The sequence below is a fragment of the Pholcus phalangioides genome, unplaced genomic scaffold (genome assembly GCF_987345545.1).
Source record: "Pholcus phalangioides strain wild (caught in Gottingen) unplaced genomic scaffold, Ppha-v1.0 ptg000018l_1, whole genome shotgun sequence".
NCBI lineage: Eukaryota > Metazoa > Arthropoda > Arachnida > Araneae > Pholcidae > Pholcus > Pholcus phalangioides.
The window spans coordinates 19992201-20010644 of NW_028301611.1; the positions used below are offsets into that span (position 1 = coordinate 19992201).

At 37.6% G+C, this 18444-nt stretch overlaps 1 protein-coding gene across 1 annotated transcript in view; it reads left to right on the forward strand.

The window, feature by feature from the left end:
* Positions 1-13908, forward strand: part of LOC149072049 (adenylate cyclase type 10-like) — a 132215-nt gene extending 118307 nt beyond the window's left edge. Inside the window, exons 31-33 of the mRNA XM_089247635.1 lie at positions 633-762; positions 6004-6205; positions 13666-13908. Of these exons, the coding sequence (XP_089103761.1) occupies positions 633-762; positions 6004-6205; positions 13666-13809 (476 nt within the window). The 3' untranslated portion in view covers positions 13810-13908. The remainder of the gene's footprint in view (positions 1-632; positions 763-6003; positions 6206-13665) is intronic.
* The last annotated feature ends 4536 nt before the right edge of the window (positions 13909-18444 follow it).

The window sequence follows — 18444 nt, forward strand, 5'->3', positions numbered from 1 at the left end:
ACTGATTTTTTTTTTCAAAACTAATTACCATAGAAATAAATTTTTTGAGTGAGATAATACACATGAAAAATACAATGTAAATAAACCCAAAATATGAAGAAAACAACAGCTAGACACGTTTTTAAACTATATCAAGTTCTTTCTTCAGTAGCCAAAAGAAATGGAAAGGTAGCAAAAAGGCTAAAACTCCATATAGCAAGAGTTACTTGCCGATATCTATTGTATTTAAACAATGTCATTAATTCCCTCCTAAAAAAGTTGTCAAACATAGATAAAATTTCCAATTGAGGCTGAAATCATTAAGAAATCGTCACCTTTAGGCAGGAAATAAAGAACTGTTGCGAATCTGAAAATGTATAAAATGTATTTCACGGAAAAAAAGTTAAATATGACAAATTTATACGAATATCTATCTTTATAGTCCCTAATTATTCCAATGTAATTTATAGACAGCAAAAATTATTTCTGTTAATTATTTCATGTTAAAGTAGGTAATTTAGGTAAACTTCATTGAAAATACAATAAAAAGAGGAATGTTCTGTAATATTATTAGCTATTCAATCTCATGGTTCATAGTAATTCGTATTTATAAGTTTTTAATCATGAAATAAATGACTTTCTTCTCATTCAAGGTATTCACAGAGTCGAAGTTCTGGGAGACAAAATGAAGATACTGAATGATTTTGCCATGAACAAAACCATAGATTATTTTCCTCTGAATACCTCCATCAAATTTTTGGTTTCAAGCTGCATGGCCTTATGGTATGCTTCTTTTTCTACATGATCGAAGGAAAACTTCTTTTGAATCTTTTATTTTTCTCCAGTTAATTATCTTAATTCTTAAAAATAAAATGCAGGAAGTATGGTTCAGAACAAAAGTTTAGACCAGGGATGGCCAACAGCTAGCCCACAGTGGTTTTGTGCTGCCCATGACTAAGTAAATGATTACTGTGTATTAAATTCATTTTTCTTATGATTATTTAATATATTATTTTCAACAGCAGACCTGATTAACAGACTATTTACATCCATTATTACTTATTCATTAATCCAGAATTGGTTAAAAGTAATCAAACATCCTCTTAAGAAAACCACTCTCATGGCATATTGCACATTGACAATAGTAATTAGCTAAGTTCTCATCACACTGCTTTTTCGAACACACGTATTGCAAGTTTGTTATGACCATACCCCGTATCTCTTTCTGCCAACTCATTGGACAAGTTGCCTTTTTCTGGCCTCTATATCTAAATGCGTATTTGGTGTTCTGCTCAGTGACAAAACATTTTCAAGTTAGTGGATGCCAACGCTCACAATAACACCTCAAAGTTACAACCGACTTGTCTACTCAGACCCTAATAATTCCAAAGAGCAAAAATGTGTCATATTGGATGGTCGGGTTCATATTGTGCCGTTGAACAGTGGAGTTCCACGCCCAGACACGATGATTTTTTGTATTGAACACCGAGAAGCAGTTATCTCTAAATTTTGGCATAGCAGGTTGGTGGCATTCTACATTGAATCAAACATTTTTTTCAAACCAAAATACTGATATTTTGTTCCAAGAAGATACCTCTAGTAATAAGAATACATGTATCACAAATCTGGTTCTATAATTTCTTGGACATACAGTGAGTACTAGGTAATAGTGTGCATGCACCCAAGTGGCCAGAGTTAATGTTTGGTGAAGTAGGTAATTGTGTGTGTGTGCGTGCGTCCGTCCGTGCGTGCGTGCGTGCGTGCGTGCGTCCGTCCGTCCTTTCACATCCACAAATAGTCTGCCTAGTCCATGCCAAGCTTGTTCATTTTATCTTGGTACCATCACAGGTTTACCCATTTCGTATAGTCAATAGTATCCCCTCAACTGGCTTTTGGCAAGTTTCCCATCACAACAGAAAGACTCCTCTTGGAGTCTACCGTTGCATCAATCAATTTATTGAGCATCGATTTGACCCATCTGACTTAACTGGTTGTAAAATTAGGGATAAGGGAAAAAAATAATTGTAGAAAGATGTGGAAAAAATGTTTCGTCTGTAAAATTCAAACTATTAATGTATTGGATAGAATAATTTGCAAAAGAAACAGTAATTTTTGATGCATTGCATCAACTGGCTGGGAACCAGAAAAAAAATGGATACATACCAGTTTATGCCCAGGGTAAAATTGTAGTGACTAAATTGCCTGTTTTTCATTCTATTACTTATGGTGACACAAATCTGGGAGTTTTCTGGGTTATTTTACTGGTGCGGCTTATACACCAGAATGTATCCCTGGTGTGGCCCACGATGCTGCAGCTTGCTATTATGTTGGCCCTTGAACAGTGAGAAGTTGGTCACCCTTGGTTTAGACCATAATTTACCCAAACTTTTTGCTCCATCTCCCTGTTCCTTAAAATATTTTTCTTCTCATTGCCACCCCTTAAACTCCAGTCAACCCATAGGATCCTATACTAAACCCAAAGTTTCTACCCTCCCTGTAGGATCATTCCGTTGCCCCCCCCCCCTCCATTCCCCAGGGAATGATAATGCCTACATGGGGAAACATTGGTTAGATGCAGAATAAATTTTTCAATAAAATTGAAAGTGGCTGATAGATTCTTATATATAAAATACAGATTAAATATCCCTAATTTCAAACAATGATTGAAAATCAGTATGTTACGTAAGGTGGCAATGTTGTAAAAAATTTGGCTATTCAACTCTGAGAGTTTGACAAATTTTTTTGAAATGGTTATTGTATGTGGTATTAGTGTATTTGTATATGGTCATTGTCATTTATACGAGAAAACAAAGAGAAAAAAATGGCGTCACCACAGGAACCGGCATAAATTGTTCCTCTGAGTTGTTAGCTCTCATTGACGATGAACCTGATTTCCTCTCCAGGTTAATTTTTCCAGGTGAGACACCATTTCATGTGTCAAAAAGGTTTAAATGCAGTATCCTCATGTAGTTTTTGAAGTGAAAACAAAGTGCCTAAAATCAATGTGTGATGTGTGCTTTCTTTTGACATCGTCATTTGGTGCCCCCCTATTTTTAGACATTTGTGACAGTAAACATCCATCTGGTTATGATGCAATTTTCTGCAGTACCTAAAATGCAACATTTACAGCCAGGAACCAGAGATATATGCGCAGGAGGGGGGGGGGCATGGTTGCTTCTGCCCCTTCCCAAATCAACAAAACATTCAAAAAAGTGTATATTTTCATAAAAAAGGATACTAAAGTATTGAAATTAAAAGAAAGTACCTTTCACATGGCGTTTTAACTAATTTCTGCTAATTTAAATGCTTTGTCACAAGTACAGTAACTGAAAATTTGTCTGGAAAATACTCTTTGCATTATCCCCTCTGAAGATTGGTCCTGTGTCATGAGCGTAACACTAATGAGTGTGAAGCTCACATTTATTAGTGTTAGATTCCCACCTTAAGGTATTCATTTTAAAAATACAATATTAATTGGAAGATAACACGTTCCTACATTCTTTCTCATGCTTAGTACAGAGCATTCAAGTCGTAATAGTTCGCTTACATGACACATTAAATCACCACACCATAACACACTTTGTTTCACATGTTTCTCTGGAGTCAAAGAGAGTGAAAAACGCTTACAGTCAATGGAAATGGTGCAGATATCAAGACATTCTCATACTCATATCTGAAACATCCTTGCAATATTTAGTTTTGGATTTTGGACCTATTGTATTCAGGGTATGTGACGATTTAAATCAGCTTCATTTTAAAAAAAAATCATTTATTTAAATTACAAAATTTAAATTTCAGTTTCCCTTTGTATTAACTTGAGTGATATTGAAGTAGAAGTAATCTAGTATGGTGTGCATGTTTTTGAAATGTGGTAAATTTATCCATTAGGAGAAATAAAGAAGATCTAGGAAATCTAAATTTGAATCTAATCTCTAGATACAGTGCAGAAAGATTGCTGTTATATTTCTAGATTTTGTGCATGAAAAAAAATTGCGGAAAAATATAGAGAGCTAATGCATTACTAATACTACTAAACCCAGAGCCGTCTTAAGAGCATCATGGGCTCCTGGGCCAAGTAGTTTTTCTGAGGCTCTACCAGGTAAATTCTAGAAAATGTCAACCAAATCTCATTTTTGTGAGGCCCTTTTTCTCTTGAGGCGCCTGGGTAGGCCCATGCATTAAGACGGCACTGACTAAACCATACATGCACCTTGTCCACATTTCTCTGCGGAATTTCTAATGAATTGGTCCATGTTGGAATGTGCGTGTATGTATAGTAAACCTGACGCGAAGTTGGTTTCTGTGTAATGCTTGTTAGGTGTAGTGCGGACATCTGCCATCAATTATTCAAACTATGAGTGAAGTGGATAATTGTATCATTGTAGGCCTGTTGCTCTCTGTGGCAAGATTTTTTTAACAGATAGATTGTCTCGCATTTTGGCTTCAAAGTTGAGAACCATATAAAACCAACTTCAGCCAACCACCACTGTGGCGACGGTACGGTGGGTGCAATGCATTACTATGGGGCACTTGGGTTTCCCTGATAACAAAACAGAGAAATTTAGTTTTATTTTATAATTCCTTGAATTCTATGCCCTAATTACTGATTTAAAATAATAATAGATGTTGTATCAACGTAAATACCATTGAATTCAAAATTTTATTTATTTATTTATTCACATCTCAACAGGCAAGGATTGCCCAATTACAGAGATGGACAAGAGAAGAAAAATACAAAAACACAAATACAACAAACTACAAAAAAACAAAAAACAAAAACGAATGGAAATACATACGGAAAAGCATACTAACATGAATGTTCAATACTCACACATACTTTTAATACGAAAAGTGAGAAAGTCTTGAGTTTGCTCGTTTTTTTGCCAAATCTGTGAAAGGATAAAAATTATTAAAGCAACATCATGCAAGTCTGGAAAAAATCATAATAAACGCATCCATCAGTTGCATAAGAAACAATCTGGTCAATAGAATATGGTTTTTCATATAGTTGATGCTGAATAATCCCTCTGATTGTCCATCGAGAGAATTGAGAAACCTGCACAATATTTGATATTAAGTCACCACCAGCATTTACTTCAAGGAGGGGGGGGGGGGCTCATGGATAAAACTCTACAAGAAAAATGTTAATCCATAAAGTTAATTTAGGCTCAATGACCTTTCATGTTATGTAAACACAGGTTTTGGTGTTCATATTTCTTGCTTGCAGTTTGTTTCTTATTGTTTGTTTATTCATTAATGCTAAATTAAATATGAAATATTAGGTAAAAAAATATGCATTCCTAATGATTAACAAGATTTGTGTTTTTATTAATAAGAAGTGAGTTAATTTAAACCAAAAAAGTTGATTTTTTTTTAACCGCAACTTTTTCATACCGTGATCATATTATCTGAATCACAGAAGTTTTCAAAGGAACAAAACAATTTTTTTTGTTCTGTTGAAGTGAGAGAATCCCAGATACTTGCTCCAGAGGGATATCAGATAGTGTGGTTGTTGTAGGAATGTTTACTAGGCGCTAGAACTAGCCAAAGAGCTTTGAGAAATTAATATGTAAATTTAGTGAGAGTACAATAGTGTGCTAATTCCAGCAAGTTCCTTCCTTGTGTAGGCTATAGGTAGTATGTGGTAGAAAGAAAAGGTGCCTTCATCCAGAAAATATATGGTGATGAATGATGTATTAATTAGAGAGGAAAATATTATTTTTTCTTAAATTTAATTCTGTCATGATTATTTTGAGTTGAGCTTAAATTAATTAGACTCAACTTTCTCAGCCACATGTTCATGTCCCGAAAATGTGACACCTGTATATGTCACTGGTCTGACTGTACAGATTTAGGAGAGAAAAAAAACTGTAATGATCTATCCATTGAGTATTTTATATTTTTATATGCTCTGTGTATATTGTCAATTATCTTTTAATTTTGATTGAACCAGATTGTCGGATAATCGAGAGTCTATTGTATCACAAACATGATCTTTCATTCATTTGCATATTTCTCATGCAGGTGCTTCCGCAATAAGATGGAGGACAGATATAAAGTGTGGATGGATGCAGCAAAATCTCTGAAAGATGAATGCCCGCTGACTAATGTGTGGTCAATATCTGCCTTTTCAACCTTTGTCTTCATCCGACTGAACGAACTGAATGAAATAATTTTCAAAAGGGGAATTAAGAGCCAAAGAGATAATATAAATACATTGAAGCAGGTATGTAACAAATTCGCATAGAAATTTATCAGTTTGTCAATAATTCGAATTCTTTATCGTGCCATCACCTCTGGAATTGATTGTAGATAATGTTAATGCAGGGTTTAAATAATTTGTTGTACTCCCATGGAAACTTTACCATAAGTAGACACAATGTTCATAGTCAGGGACCTCTAATTCAGCAATAAAAACTGGATGAGTTCAGGATTTCCCCCCCCCCCCCTGAACATAGAATATAAGGGGTCTTCACCCATTTTGATGTTAGAACTTAATAGCATAATTTATGTTCATCATTAGCAGAAGAGCACCTTCAGCAAAATGATAACTTTGATATACAGGGTGAATATAATTAAGCTAACTCTACTCACACAGCCTGTTCTGGTTGACATATTCCACTGAAGCTTGGTATATACGTTATATGGACCAGAAAGAAAACCATGGTAAAAAAATAATAGTTCAAATTTTGACCACCAGTTGAAAAGTGGCCTTGTGGAACAAGAAACACGTGAAATGGCAATCGTCATTTTAAACCTAAAACTTCATTTAATTTGAAGGGATGATGCGACTTCAGAAATATTAATAAACTCTATAATCAACAATTGTTATTTATTAACAAAAAGTTAAGGATTCAAAATTAAGTTACATTATTAATTTGTGTGAACGATTGAATGAGGATTATACAAATGAATGAATGAAATGCGAAAGTATAATAAATTCAGTAGTATTTATAAATCTATAATGACATATATTTTGCAGTTAAAGTTCAGTTCGCCACAAATACTCCCCCTTGAGTTTTGAAGACAATCATGAAGTAAAACGGACAATCATACGGAAATGATGGCCAGAGCATGTAACCACTGCACTGTCACGAACTTCATTACTTGACTCTTGAACCAAGGAATCACTAAGCACATCAGTAGGTTTCAGCCTGTCTATGGAAATTGATGCTTTCTTGCCATTGATGTCCAAAGTGTAGAACTTTTCTGTTCTCTGCAGGACATGATACAGCGGTTGCTAGACCTTGATACAATTGTTGCAATGGGTGACAAAAATAGCATCTTTCCTGGTGAAAACGTACTTGACCGCCTGAAGATCTTTGTGTATAAAGCATGTTTTAGAGCAGTGTTAACCAAAGTGGGCAATATTGCCCCAAGCCGCTACGGTGGTAGAGTAGTCATAATGACGGACTCGCATCGCAAGGATCTGAGTTCGAACCCCACAGTCACAGCAGTGGTAGTCGGCTGAAGTTGGTTTCCTGTGGTTCCCAACTTCGAGACGCAAATACGAGCTGTTCTCCCCATTAAAAATTACGTCACAGAGAGCAACAGGCCTACAATGGTAAATTATTCAATCATTACACTTCACTCACAGTTAGAAAAACTACTGGCAGATGGCAGTACTACACACAACATTACACAGAAACAAACTTCACGTCAGGTTTCACTACACGTACACGCACATTTCTGCATGTACCAGTTCGTTAGAAGTTCCGCAGAGGAATATGGACGAGGTGCATGTGTGGTCTAGTAATAGTAGTAGTTATAGTAATATTGCCCCCGGGGGCGATGGAAGGGTTTAAGAGGGCGGTAGAAGCTTTGGATTTAGTATAGGATCCTATGTGTTGTCTTGAGTTGGGAGGCGATGAGAAGACAAAATTTTTGAAAAGGTGGGAGGGGCGATAGAATAGAAAGTTTTAGTTGTGAATTAAAACATAGTTTCTAAAACTATGAGGTATGACTTGAAATAAGAGTTAGACGTAGTTGCTGCATATAAGCTTTCGGACCATTCAAGAAATCTTGCCTTGAAGGGATGTCCTTGGGTCAGTTTTTGAAGAACTCGCCGGGCAAAGGGAGAGAACATCCATACACCAAATCTGCAGGCTTAGCTTCTATATCCTCGTTCAAACTTGCATATATCCCAAGCAACATGCTGGAAAGAACTTCTGTCCATAGGCTGATGATATAGCACATGATGGAGCTTTTCAATTGGCTATGAAGTCATTCTACACAGCCATTCAACTGGGGATGGTAAGCAGGAGTTCTGTTTTTTCAGCTCCAAGGAACATGTCAAAGTATTTGAAAAGATCACTTTCAAAATTTTTTTTCCTCTGTCAGTTGTCATGGTCTCAAATTAGTTAAAGTTCAGTTCGACATAAATCACAACATTTGTTCAGTGTGCATTCCATTTTCGTTGATTACATCGTGTATGTCATCATGTTCAAAGCTTTATATGTAGGCCTATTTATTTATTTTTACAATAATGTTGACCGAGGCCTACACAGGAGAATGCGTTTGATGGTGATAGATATGTTTTTGTTACATTTTTCAAAAATACAATGATAGAGGGTGAATCAATGACAACGGAGGAGATTATGTTCCAGTTAACTATGGTATGCAGAAATAAATTAAATTTGAAACAGTCAGTAGAGGCGTAGAGATAGGATTTATATATATATATATATATCTTTTGTGGATGGTCAAGTCTGCTAGAGATATATATGTTGGCTTAGATATAATACCGTAAGTATCAAAATTTAAATTTTCATCGAGAGTTTTATATAGCTTAGTTAATTGCAAAATAAGATTATGAGTTCTAAGAGGGAAAAGATTAAGTTTTGTGTTTAAGTTCAGAAACAGACATGAGAGAGGACCAACTGTCGTAGACAAAGAGATTTGTTTTGTATTGATTCCAGTTTCTCAATATTGTTAGCAGTGTGGGGGTCCCAGGTTTCAGAAGCATGGGAGAGATCCAGAAAAATATAGGTTTGGTAGCAGAGGAGTCTAACATTATGAGAACAGTGCTTAAGGTTGCTGCGAAGGAAGAAAAGTTTAATGAGACATTTGTGCTAAATATAATCAATATGCTTATTCCAGTGCAGGTCTGCCGAAATGATGACACAGAGGTATTTATATTGAGAAACTTCGGATATAGTTGAGTTATTAATAGAGTAAGAGAATTCAAAGGGTGGAAGTTTATGTGAAACTCTCATGAAAATCATTTTTTGTTATGTTGAGGGGCATTTTCCATGTTGAGCACCATTGAGAGATGGAATTGAGATTATGTTGGAGAAGTTCTTGATCTGGATGCATATGATTTACAGTATGGTAGATTATGCAATCATCAGCTAAAAGCCTAGGGGTGCAGTTAAGGGTTTCTGGGAGATTTTTAATGTACATTAAGAACGTGCAACATACCTTTTGCATTTCCCAGTTCAATTGTTATATTAAATCCAGTATTAATCACTGAACAATGACAACAATGAAACAAACTAGATCGTTCTTTATAAAATAAACATTTATTTGGTTAAATATTAAAATTCATAATCTCAGTATAACATTTTTCCAACATTTAATTATCACAGTTTGTTTTTTCTCAACATATTATTTAACTAGATCGGTAATCGGAACAATCTCACCATTTGCCAAGTTGACCAGGAATACACTTGTCTTGATCACATCATCCATATCACTAGACCAATATCAGCGAGAACTCAGTCAATTTGGAGGTAGTCCGACCACTTTCTTGTCAGTTGGTCAGTTAGTTCTTTGCTTGCGGAACAGTCGGAGACATACTAGAACTAGGAGAGTGTCAATTTACACCAAAAGGTATCCGGTCAAGCTACCTGTCAACCATAGAGAAGAAGACAAGATCAGGCTGACGTTGAGGGAAGTCCAGAGGCAGCCGGTCAGGCTATTGGTCAATCCATGGAGTGGACAACAGAACAGAGACAATGTTGAATCGTATGTGGAGTTATCTGGCCAAACCATAGGTCAAACCTTAGAACGGATGATGAGACCCAATAGGTGCTAAGGCACACCTTTCCACTTTCAGTACATCACTATGATTGAGAGATCACCTGGTGTATGCCTCAACAGGGCAAAACACCTTTATGATAAGACAACTGTTTAGTATGAGCTGGAATCAGTGATGCATCTCACTGTGTATCTGGTATTTATCTGACATAATTTATGTGTGCCTAGAATCAGCTAAAACACCTGGGTGTCCGAACATTGGCTGACTTGGACCAGGACTCCATGTGACGCAAACACAACATCAATTCGTTATTGTACGGCCTACATGACTATAACTTGTGACATCCAACGAATGCAAACGGACCGCCACCAACGGAACTTTTATTATCAAGTCCAGACATGCCAAGGACGCTATAATATCAATTTAGATTTCGATTCTTAGATCATGATTTATCATAATTATTCCTTTGATTTATACTCCTGTAATTGGACTTGTTATTCTGTTATACAAATTTATATAGATATATATCCATATACATATTTAATAAAATTCTAGATACACCCATCTTTCGGGAATGCTTTGATATCTCCTTGAGATGGGAAGTGGGGTGTATCCGGTCCTTCATTGTTCAATGGTATTTATATGAGCGCACTCCCATCATGCATCATGACAGAAACCAATCATCAAGACGAACCTATGACACTGAATTCAACATCTTAGTTATATATTATAGAAGGAAAATAATATATCACAGAATCTGGCAACAACACAAATACAAAGAATTGGAGACCTGGCCAGCGTCCACAATTTCAGGCCTATTGCATCATGAGGAATTTCATGGTGTTATTTTATCGCAAAGGGGTTTGCAACCCACCAACAGCATAAAAGTAAATTATTACACATTTATGTATAACATTTTTCAAGACACCAATATTCTATATTGCACAAATAATTCAATTCACAAAACATAATTATAAGTTTGATGATGACTTGCGTGGTTCACACCAACAAGCCATGAAACCCCACAAGGAAAGAGAAGGTAACAAGACAAGCTTTCTAAATCTCTCACATAAGTGTAAACTGAAATTTTTGTAGGATGTTGGCAGCCTGACCTCTGGTCCCGTTCTTGTCCGACAGACAGGAGATTCTACCGCTCAACTGTCAAACTAAGAGAACTATTGGCCTAAACCATATTGCCAGCGGGTACCTCGGGTGGTTTCTGGTAGCCAAACGAACCCTGTGGTCTAAAAAAAGATTTAGGATTTAGATTTGTGAAAGATCCCAAATCATCATGTTACAAACGAAAGTGGGTAAAGATCGACTCGTGAGAAAAACTAGAATTTGTGGTGGCCAATGAGGCGGGGTAATCTTTGAAATTAACAAATTGTTTGAGATTTTTTAGAAAGGCTTCCATCCATTTGAGCAATTAAATGTTCAAACAGAGTGTAGAAAGTTTAAGAAGTAATTTGTTCGAGGTAGGGACTATATCATATGCTTTTGAGAGATCTAAGAAAATTCCATTGGTTTGTAAACTTTTATCGACTGTTCCAGAGAGTGTTATATCATGTTCAACAGCAGCACGAAGAGTTTCTTGAGGAATTGCAGCAAAATGGTGTGATATGTTTGCTTTCAATTCAGGCAGAGTCTGCATACTTTCTTCATGGACACTATCTTTCAAGAATCCTCACAACCAGATGTCGCAGTGATTCAGAAGCCTAAGCCAAAGGGGCCAAGGAAATTTCTCAAAATTATCAACACATCTCCAAAGTGAGCTCGAAACAGTCGGCTATTATGGTTTGGTGCATAACCTTATATGAAGACAGTTAAAATCTCCAAACATTCTCTTGCTTCTAAGGCAGTAATGACTTGCTGTTGCAGGGGTTTTCAGTGATGGGCAATTGCAGTGGAACACCTTTTAGGACCTTGAGAAAAGCATTCCTCCAAGACTTGCATTTAAGTGTGTGACTGATGAAAATTTATCAAATGTCTTAATGCTTCAAATTTGTGTTTCTTGTTCTTTTTGCTCCACTTTTTCCCCTGATGATCAAAATTGTAACTATATATTACTTTGTTTGCTGTTTCTTTTCCCCCATGGTCCATATAATGTAGGTTTATACATTAAGTTTCAATGAAATACATTGACCAGAATGGGCTCTATGTAGATGTGAGTAGGGCCACTGTGCGGTCCTGTGGGCATCATGCTGAGCTCTCGTCCCGAGGATCCAGGTTCAATCCCTGTTGACAGCGCAGTGGTTGTTGGCTGAACTTGGTTTTCTGCGGTTTTCCAGCTTCAAGGTGCAAATGCGAGCCGGTCTCCCATTTAAAAAGTCTCTCCACAGAGAACAGGCAGACCTACTACACAATACTGACATAACATGAAAATTTAAGCACTTCCATCTTTACTTCAGAAAATGTAAGACAGATGGCAGCATGAACACGAAACAAACGCAACTCTACAACATAGATACGTTAGAGAGAGAGTGAGCTACACATTCACTCGGAACTCTGGCATGTGCCAATTTGTTAGAAATTCTGAAGAGGAATGTGTACGAGGTGCATGTACAGTTGAGTATTAGTAGTAGCAGGTGTGAGTAGGGTGTCTTAGTTTTACTATAACTAACTCAAATGTTTATACTCAAATTGATAGAATCCATAGATTCCTGAATACCTTTTGTATGGGGCATTTAATTGAGAAGTTTATTACTACCTCGTGAGTGCAAAATAAGCGTCGCATAAGCAATGATTCATGGGTGTTTCGGTGAGCACAACGTTCAATATTAGCAATAGATTAAATATGCTGGCTGTTTATGTGCCATTTTCTTACTCCTGTTCTATGGATTTGAAAGTTCATGCAAATATGGTACTACAAGTATGCGATGTCTACAGATAATTCCTTTTCATTCTATGAGTGTTTATCAAGGGGAACTTGCAGACAACTTACAGACAGGTTTTGTTTCAAGCATCGTCTGTAAGTCAAAATTGCACAAATTTGGATAGGCTACAGATTATACAAGTTTTTATCTCCCAATGGCTTTAAATCATACATGCTCAACCCATGGCTTGCAGGCCAAATGTGACCTTCAGTCTTGTGGTGTGCAACAGATAGCTGAACTACTGAAGTAACCCATGGAAGGTTATCAAATTACTTATGTGGCTCGCACCACATTTTCATACAATTTAAGCTGTCAACGGCATGTATACAGATCACTTGAGTGACTCTAAGCACATTTCCAAATCACTTGAGCGACCCGTGGAACGTGGTATATTTTCAGGTTACTGAAGGCAATTGCAGTGCATTTCCAGATCATTTGAGTGGTTGTTCACGGCTTCAAGGTCATTGAATGGCTTGCAACAAGCTTACAGATCACTTAAATGGCCACGACACATTACAGTACACACTTTATTTTTATAGATCACTTAAGTGGCTCTTGGCACATTTTCAGATCACTTGAGTTACCCGAGACACATTTCCAGATCACTCAAGTGGCTTGCGGTATCTTTTTTAGATGATTCAAGTGGCCTGTGGCACATTTTCAGATCATCTGAGTGGCTTTAGGTACATTTCCGGTAATGAACACTTTTCCAAACCAATGAAGTGGCCTGCACGCTCAGAAAGGTTGAGCACCGTTGCTTTAAATACACGTCTTCTTGAAATGATATTCATTTTACTGTATTTCAAATGCAGTATTTCTGTTCTTTTATTTTAGGAATTGGCGATGATAAAGAAGCAAGCTTTGAGGTACAGCCCCATTGAGCTGTGGAAAATCGAAGACTTGAAAATTATGTTGCACAACCTTGAATCAGATATGTGCTTCATTTCGAACATGCTTCAATATTATGTCATCCTCTAGTTATTAGCCATGTTATCTTGAACGAAGATCGTCTACATCGATATCATGATTTTTTTTTTTTCTTATACTGGTTACTTAATTAAATATCTTCCGATATAAGTCATGTATTGATTCATTTGAAAGAAAATTTTACTGAACATTTAATTTTTTAATTATGGGTCTCGAATATTTAGATGTTGTAATCATGGTTTGGGGTTTACAGGCTCAGGTTTCAACTACCAAATGTGATTCTGGAGCAAATTATCTTCCATTAGCTAAGGTACTTCTGCATTTGATCATATCACTTGTCATTCTCCAAAGAGCTATGAGTTGAATAATTTATATGATCACGAGGGAAATAGGACATCGTAGCAACCATATACATACGTTCGAAATCATTGGTAGTCTGCTGGTCCGAGACCAGTGATTAAACAGTCGGACCACCAAAAAATAATTGTGGTGGTCTACGAGACAAGTAGCGAAAAAAGTCGCCAGTCAGTTTGGCACCTGAAAATGTCTTATTTTTTGGTGAATCTGCTAAAAATCGTGCATTTATGTGAAGATGTTTTAATTATTTCGTAATCAATATTGCTGTTTGAATTATAGCAAAAAAACTATTCAGTTTATTGTACTTTCTTAGTGGCGAATATCTTTTACAAAATGTTTTCTGAAAATGCAATTTAAAAAAGAAAAAAGGAGGCCTTCAAACCTCCACGCTTGTTTGTCAATAAAGCTGCAGAATCCACAATGGTGGCTTCATAAGGTTGGACTAAAGTTCTAATCATTTTTTATGACATTTGCATCCCTTGATGGTATATCACTGTTCTAAATGACAATATATTTGAAAAGATGAATTATTATTATTATTCAGAAGAGATTTTTTTAGCGGACCACTGATGTCTGCAGACCAATACGTTCTCATATTCAGTGATCCATGGAACAAGTAACTTTTATTTTTCAATTCTAATGCTGACATATAATTTAATGCATTGTGGCATTTACTCCCGTTCAGTTACAAAATGCCATTTGCAAATTTTCAATTCCTCGAAAAATAAAAATTGGAAAATTTCACACTTTTCTCATTAATGATAAAAAAATACAAATTGCAGCAAACTTCTGTCACCTATACTTTGATTTTAGTCTATAAATCAAAGGCCTACCGATGTGCCATTTGGCGCTATTAAACAAAAAGACATTGACATCCTCTACAAAATACTGTTTGCAAATTTTTGATTTCCTGAAATAAAAAAAATTTCACTTTTCCTTGTTAATGCACTAACAATGAGGGGGTGAAGGATCACTCCCTGAGACTTTGATTTTTCACTTTCCTGTTTTTCCTGTCGATGGTAGAGTGGCTGCAGACGTGCTCTCAAATTTCTTCTCAAAGGCAAGAGTGAAGTTGAATTTCTTTGTTGATTCGGATTCATCATTTACCTTTACCTGGCATAGTGAGGGCACATGTGGCATAAAATTGCTCTATCGGTCAGGAACAAGATCATACTATATAAAATGGTTATAAGACCAATTATGACCTACGGGTCTATTGTATGGTTCTATAACCGAGACTCTATAATAATCAGATTGGAAAGGGAACAGAACAAATTTATTAGAAAAGCTCTAAAAGCTCCCTGGTTTATCAGAAACACAAACCTGAGAGATGACTTGAAACTGGAAACGCTATTCGATTTTAATAAGAAACTGGCCGCAAGATTTTTTTTTTTTAAATCTCTCGAGAACTCAGAACATCGCCATCTAACTCTGATCTCGAACTACGAAAGCGACGAATTCTTGGCACGAAGGAGGCCCAAGAATATTCTGCATATGACTAGACCTGAGCAACCTGGCCTATAATACAATTTAGTAAAAAAAAATTTCTAATAACAGATCGAAATTTTTGACACAAGAAATAACGAAACCAAACCTCGGGATATCTCACAAGCGCCCCATCCCCCCCAAAGAGAGAGCCCGGAACAAGCAAGAAAAAGAAAGAAAAGAGAAGGAGAAAGAGAGAGAGATGGCGAATTTCGCGGCGCTTCCCGAGTATGTACACAATAGGAGCGAACTTCCTAAGCACAATAGGAGCAGTGATTGCTGGAAGAGATAAGGAGTCATAGGATCACTAGAGTTGGAGGAGAAAAGAAAAATGTTTCCACAAAAGCCCCCTTTCTTATTTGCTCTTCAGCAAGTAAGGGAAAAGAGAAGAGGGAAAAAGGCAAGTAGAGAGTTATTATAGAGGAGAAATAAAGACATATTTCTTTTCAATGGTCCTAGCCAACACCTTCTTTAGAAGGTATTGTCCTAGCCCTATAAAGGCGCGTTTACACACACCGTTTTATCATGCGTTCTGGGGTGGACCAAACCAATACCTTCTAGAGCAGGTCTGAAAATCGTGTCATTTTTTATGCAGGCAAACTTCGTAAATCCATGGAGGAAAGAATGTCCTCCATGTCGTAAATCGGACGCCACCATCGAGTGCCGGTGGAGAGTGATTTGAAGAGGAGGTACCGCCCCCTTAATGTCCGTCGCGTGGTTTTTTTGGCTATGGCTGCAGAGCCACAGGCATTAGTAGCGTGAAGCGCTGGGTGGAGTCGTAGCAGCCTCCCTTAACTACGGCAATTTTCGCGCCCCAGTTGGCGTTTTGTATTTTCACGCTACTAATGCGTGTTATAAGGAATTGAAAAGCGTGTCTTTGGTGTATTGGTTAACGCACTTGCCCGGTATGCATGGGAATCCAGGTTCGCGATTCCCGGAAGAGGCAAATCACTTTTCTTTCCAAATATCAGTTTCGGTATAATATCCAAAAAATTCAATTTCTCAGTATATTTCAGGCAGAAGAAATACCATCTCTTCAATCTGTACATAGTATAAATATTTATCGGTGAAGGGATTTTTATTAAATTTTATGCCAAACAGTAACGTGTGTGTGTAATGTTGTAAATAAATTATCTATTGAATGCATATGTATTGATACACAGGTGCTTCGGCACCACTGGCCCTTAGAAGACTCCGTTTTTACGACAGATACGACTCGCGACTTGACCTCGTTTTCCCCATCCTTCAATAACGAAGGAAGAAAAGGAAAAAGAATGAAAATACGATAACCGCTCCGGCGGTCTATGCTATTTTCGCGTATCGACATTAACGTTTCTGTACTCTTGTAAATTGGGCGTTAGTTTTCACAAGGAAAACAAACATATAATTAATCTGCATACAGTTATGGCTACAGCAATAATCGCTACGCAGATGGCGAAGAATCGGCCGCAACTGGGGGGGGGGGGGGTGCCGTACTAGAGGGGGCGCAAATTTCTCTTTTTAATCTCTCCTTCAACATTAAGAGGGGGCGCCAAAAAGCATGATTGCTCCGGCTGACCAAGCATCCAGTTGCGGCCCTGCGAAGAATGGATGAGGGGGTACGGACCGCTACTGCAGCGGGACCCCAATAGAAACGTCATTTCAATGTCAATACATCCAGGGCCGCAACTAGGGAGGAGCAGGCGGGTCTCGTGCCCCGGACGCTAGACCCGAGGGGGGGGGGGTGCCAATTCCATTCTGAAACCTCTCCTTCAACATTACAAGGGGGCGTCAAAATGTGCTCTTGGCAGGGCCGGACTTAGGCAGGTGCGAAGGGTGCTATTGTACCGGGCCGCTAAATTTTTTGGGGCAGCAAAAGGGGATAAAAATGTTTTGATTACATTTTGACTTCAACTTCTTAGCAAAGCAATAGCTTAAAATTCAGTCCAAGATAGAGAACCTCTAAGGTTTTAGGAGACAATCGGTTTTCTAGCCCTGAGAGCCCCAAATCTTCGAGTGCCTGGGGAAGCACTTGCAATTTTTTCACTGGGAAGCGTACACTTTTGTCTATATTTATTGCCAAAAGGAATTTTTTGTATGACTACGAAGGAGTTTTACAGTCGTTCTCGGGCACCAGAGTACCCGTGGACACCCTGGGGTATTGAAAAACCTCTGTTCAGAGGGGCCGCAATTTTCTTTCGCACCGGGCCGCAACCCGTACCCTTTCCAGGAAGTAGCTCGCTCGCCGAGGAAAATTATTTTTGTCCCAACGCGTGCAGATGCGCACGATAAACATCAGAGAAAGAACGGGACAACAATGATGCTCATCATCCGTTTCCGGAGACAGTATACATCGTTCTCTTTACGGACGTTGCTCGCTAGCGAAGGAAATTTTTTGTCCCCACGTACAGGTGCGGACGAACAACGTGTAAGGAATCGAGGGAAGACGACATCGGCCCTCCTATACACTTTAAAGACGTAGCTCGCGGAGAGGTTTGAAAAATAACTATATGTCCCTCCACCCGAAAGTATTCAGACAGAAGCTGTAGCGACACCGATCTTGTCGGCTTGCTCTTTCCTTTCGTTCAAACGAGACATGCACAACTTCTTTGTCGACACAGTGCTTTCGCGTGTGAATAAATCACAACATACATTTTCGGGCTGAACAATTTGAAGTAAAAATTAAAAAAAAGTCCTGCTGTCTCTTTTTAATAATGGAAAACCAATTTGATGATACTAATTGGAACAAGGTCATTCATTTTGTTGAAGAAAGCATCTGTTGATTTTACTTTACACGGTTGACATGCAGTGCCGTCTTAAGGCATGGGCCCACCCGGGCACGGCCCGGGGGCCTCACAAAAATGG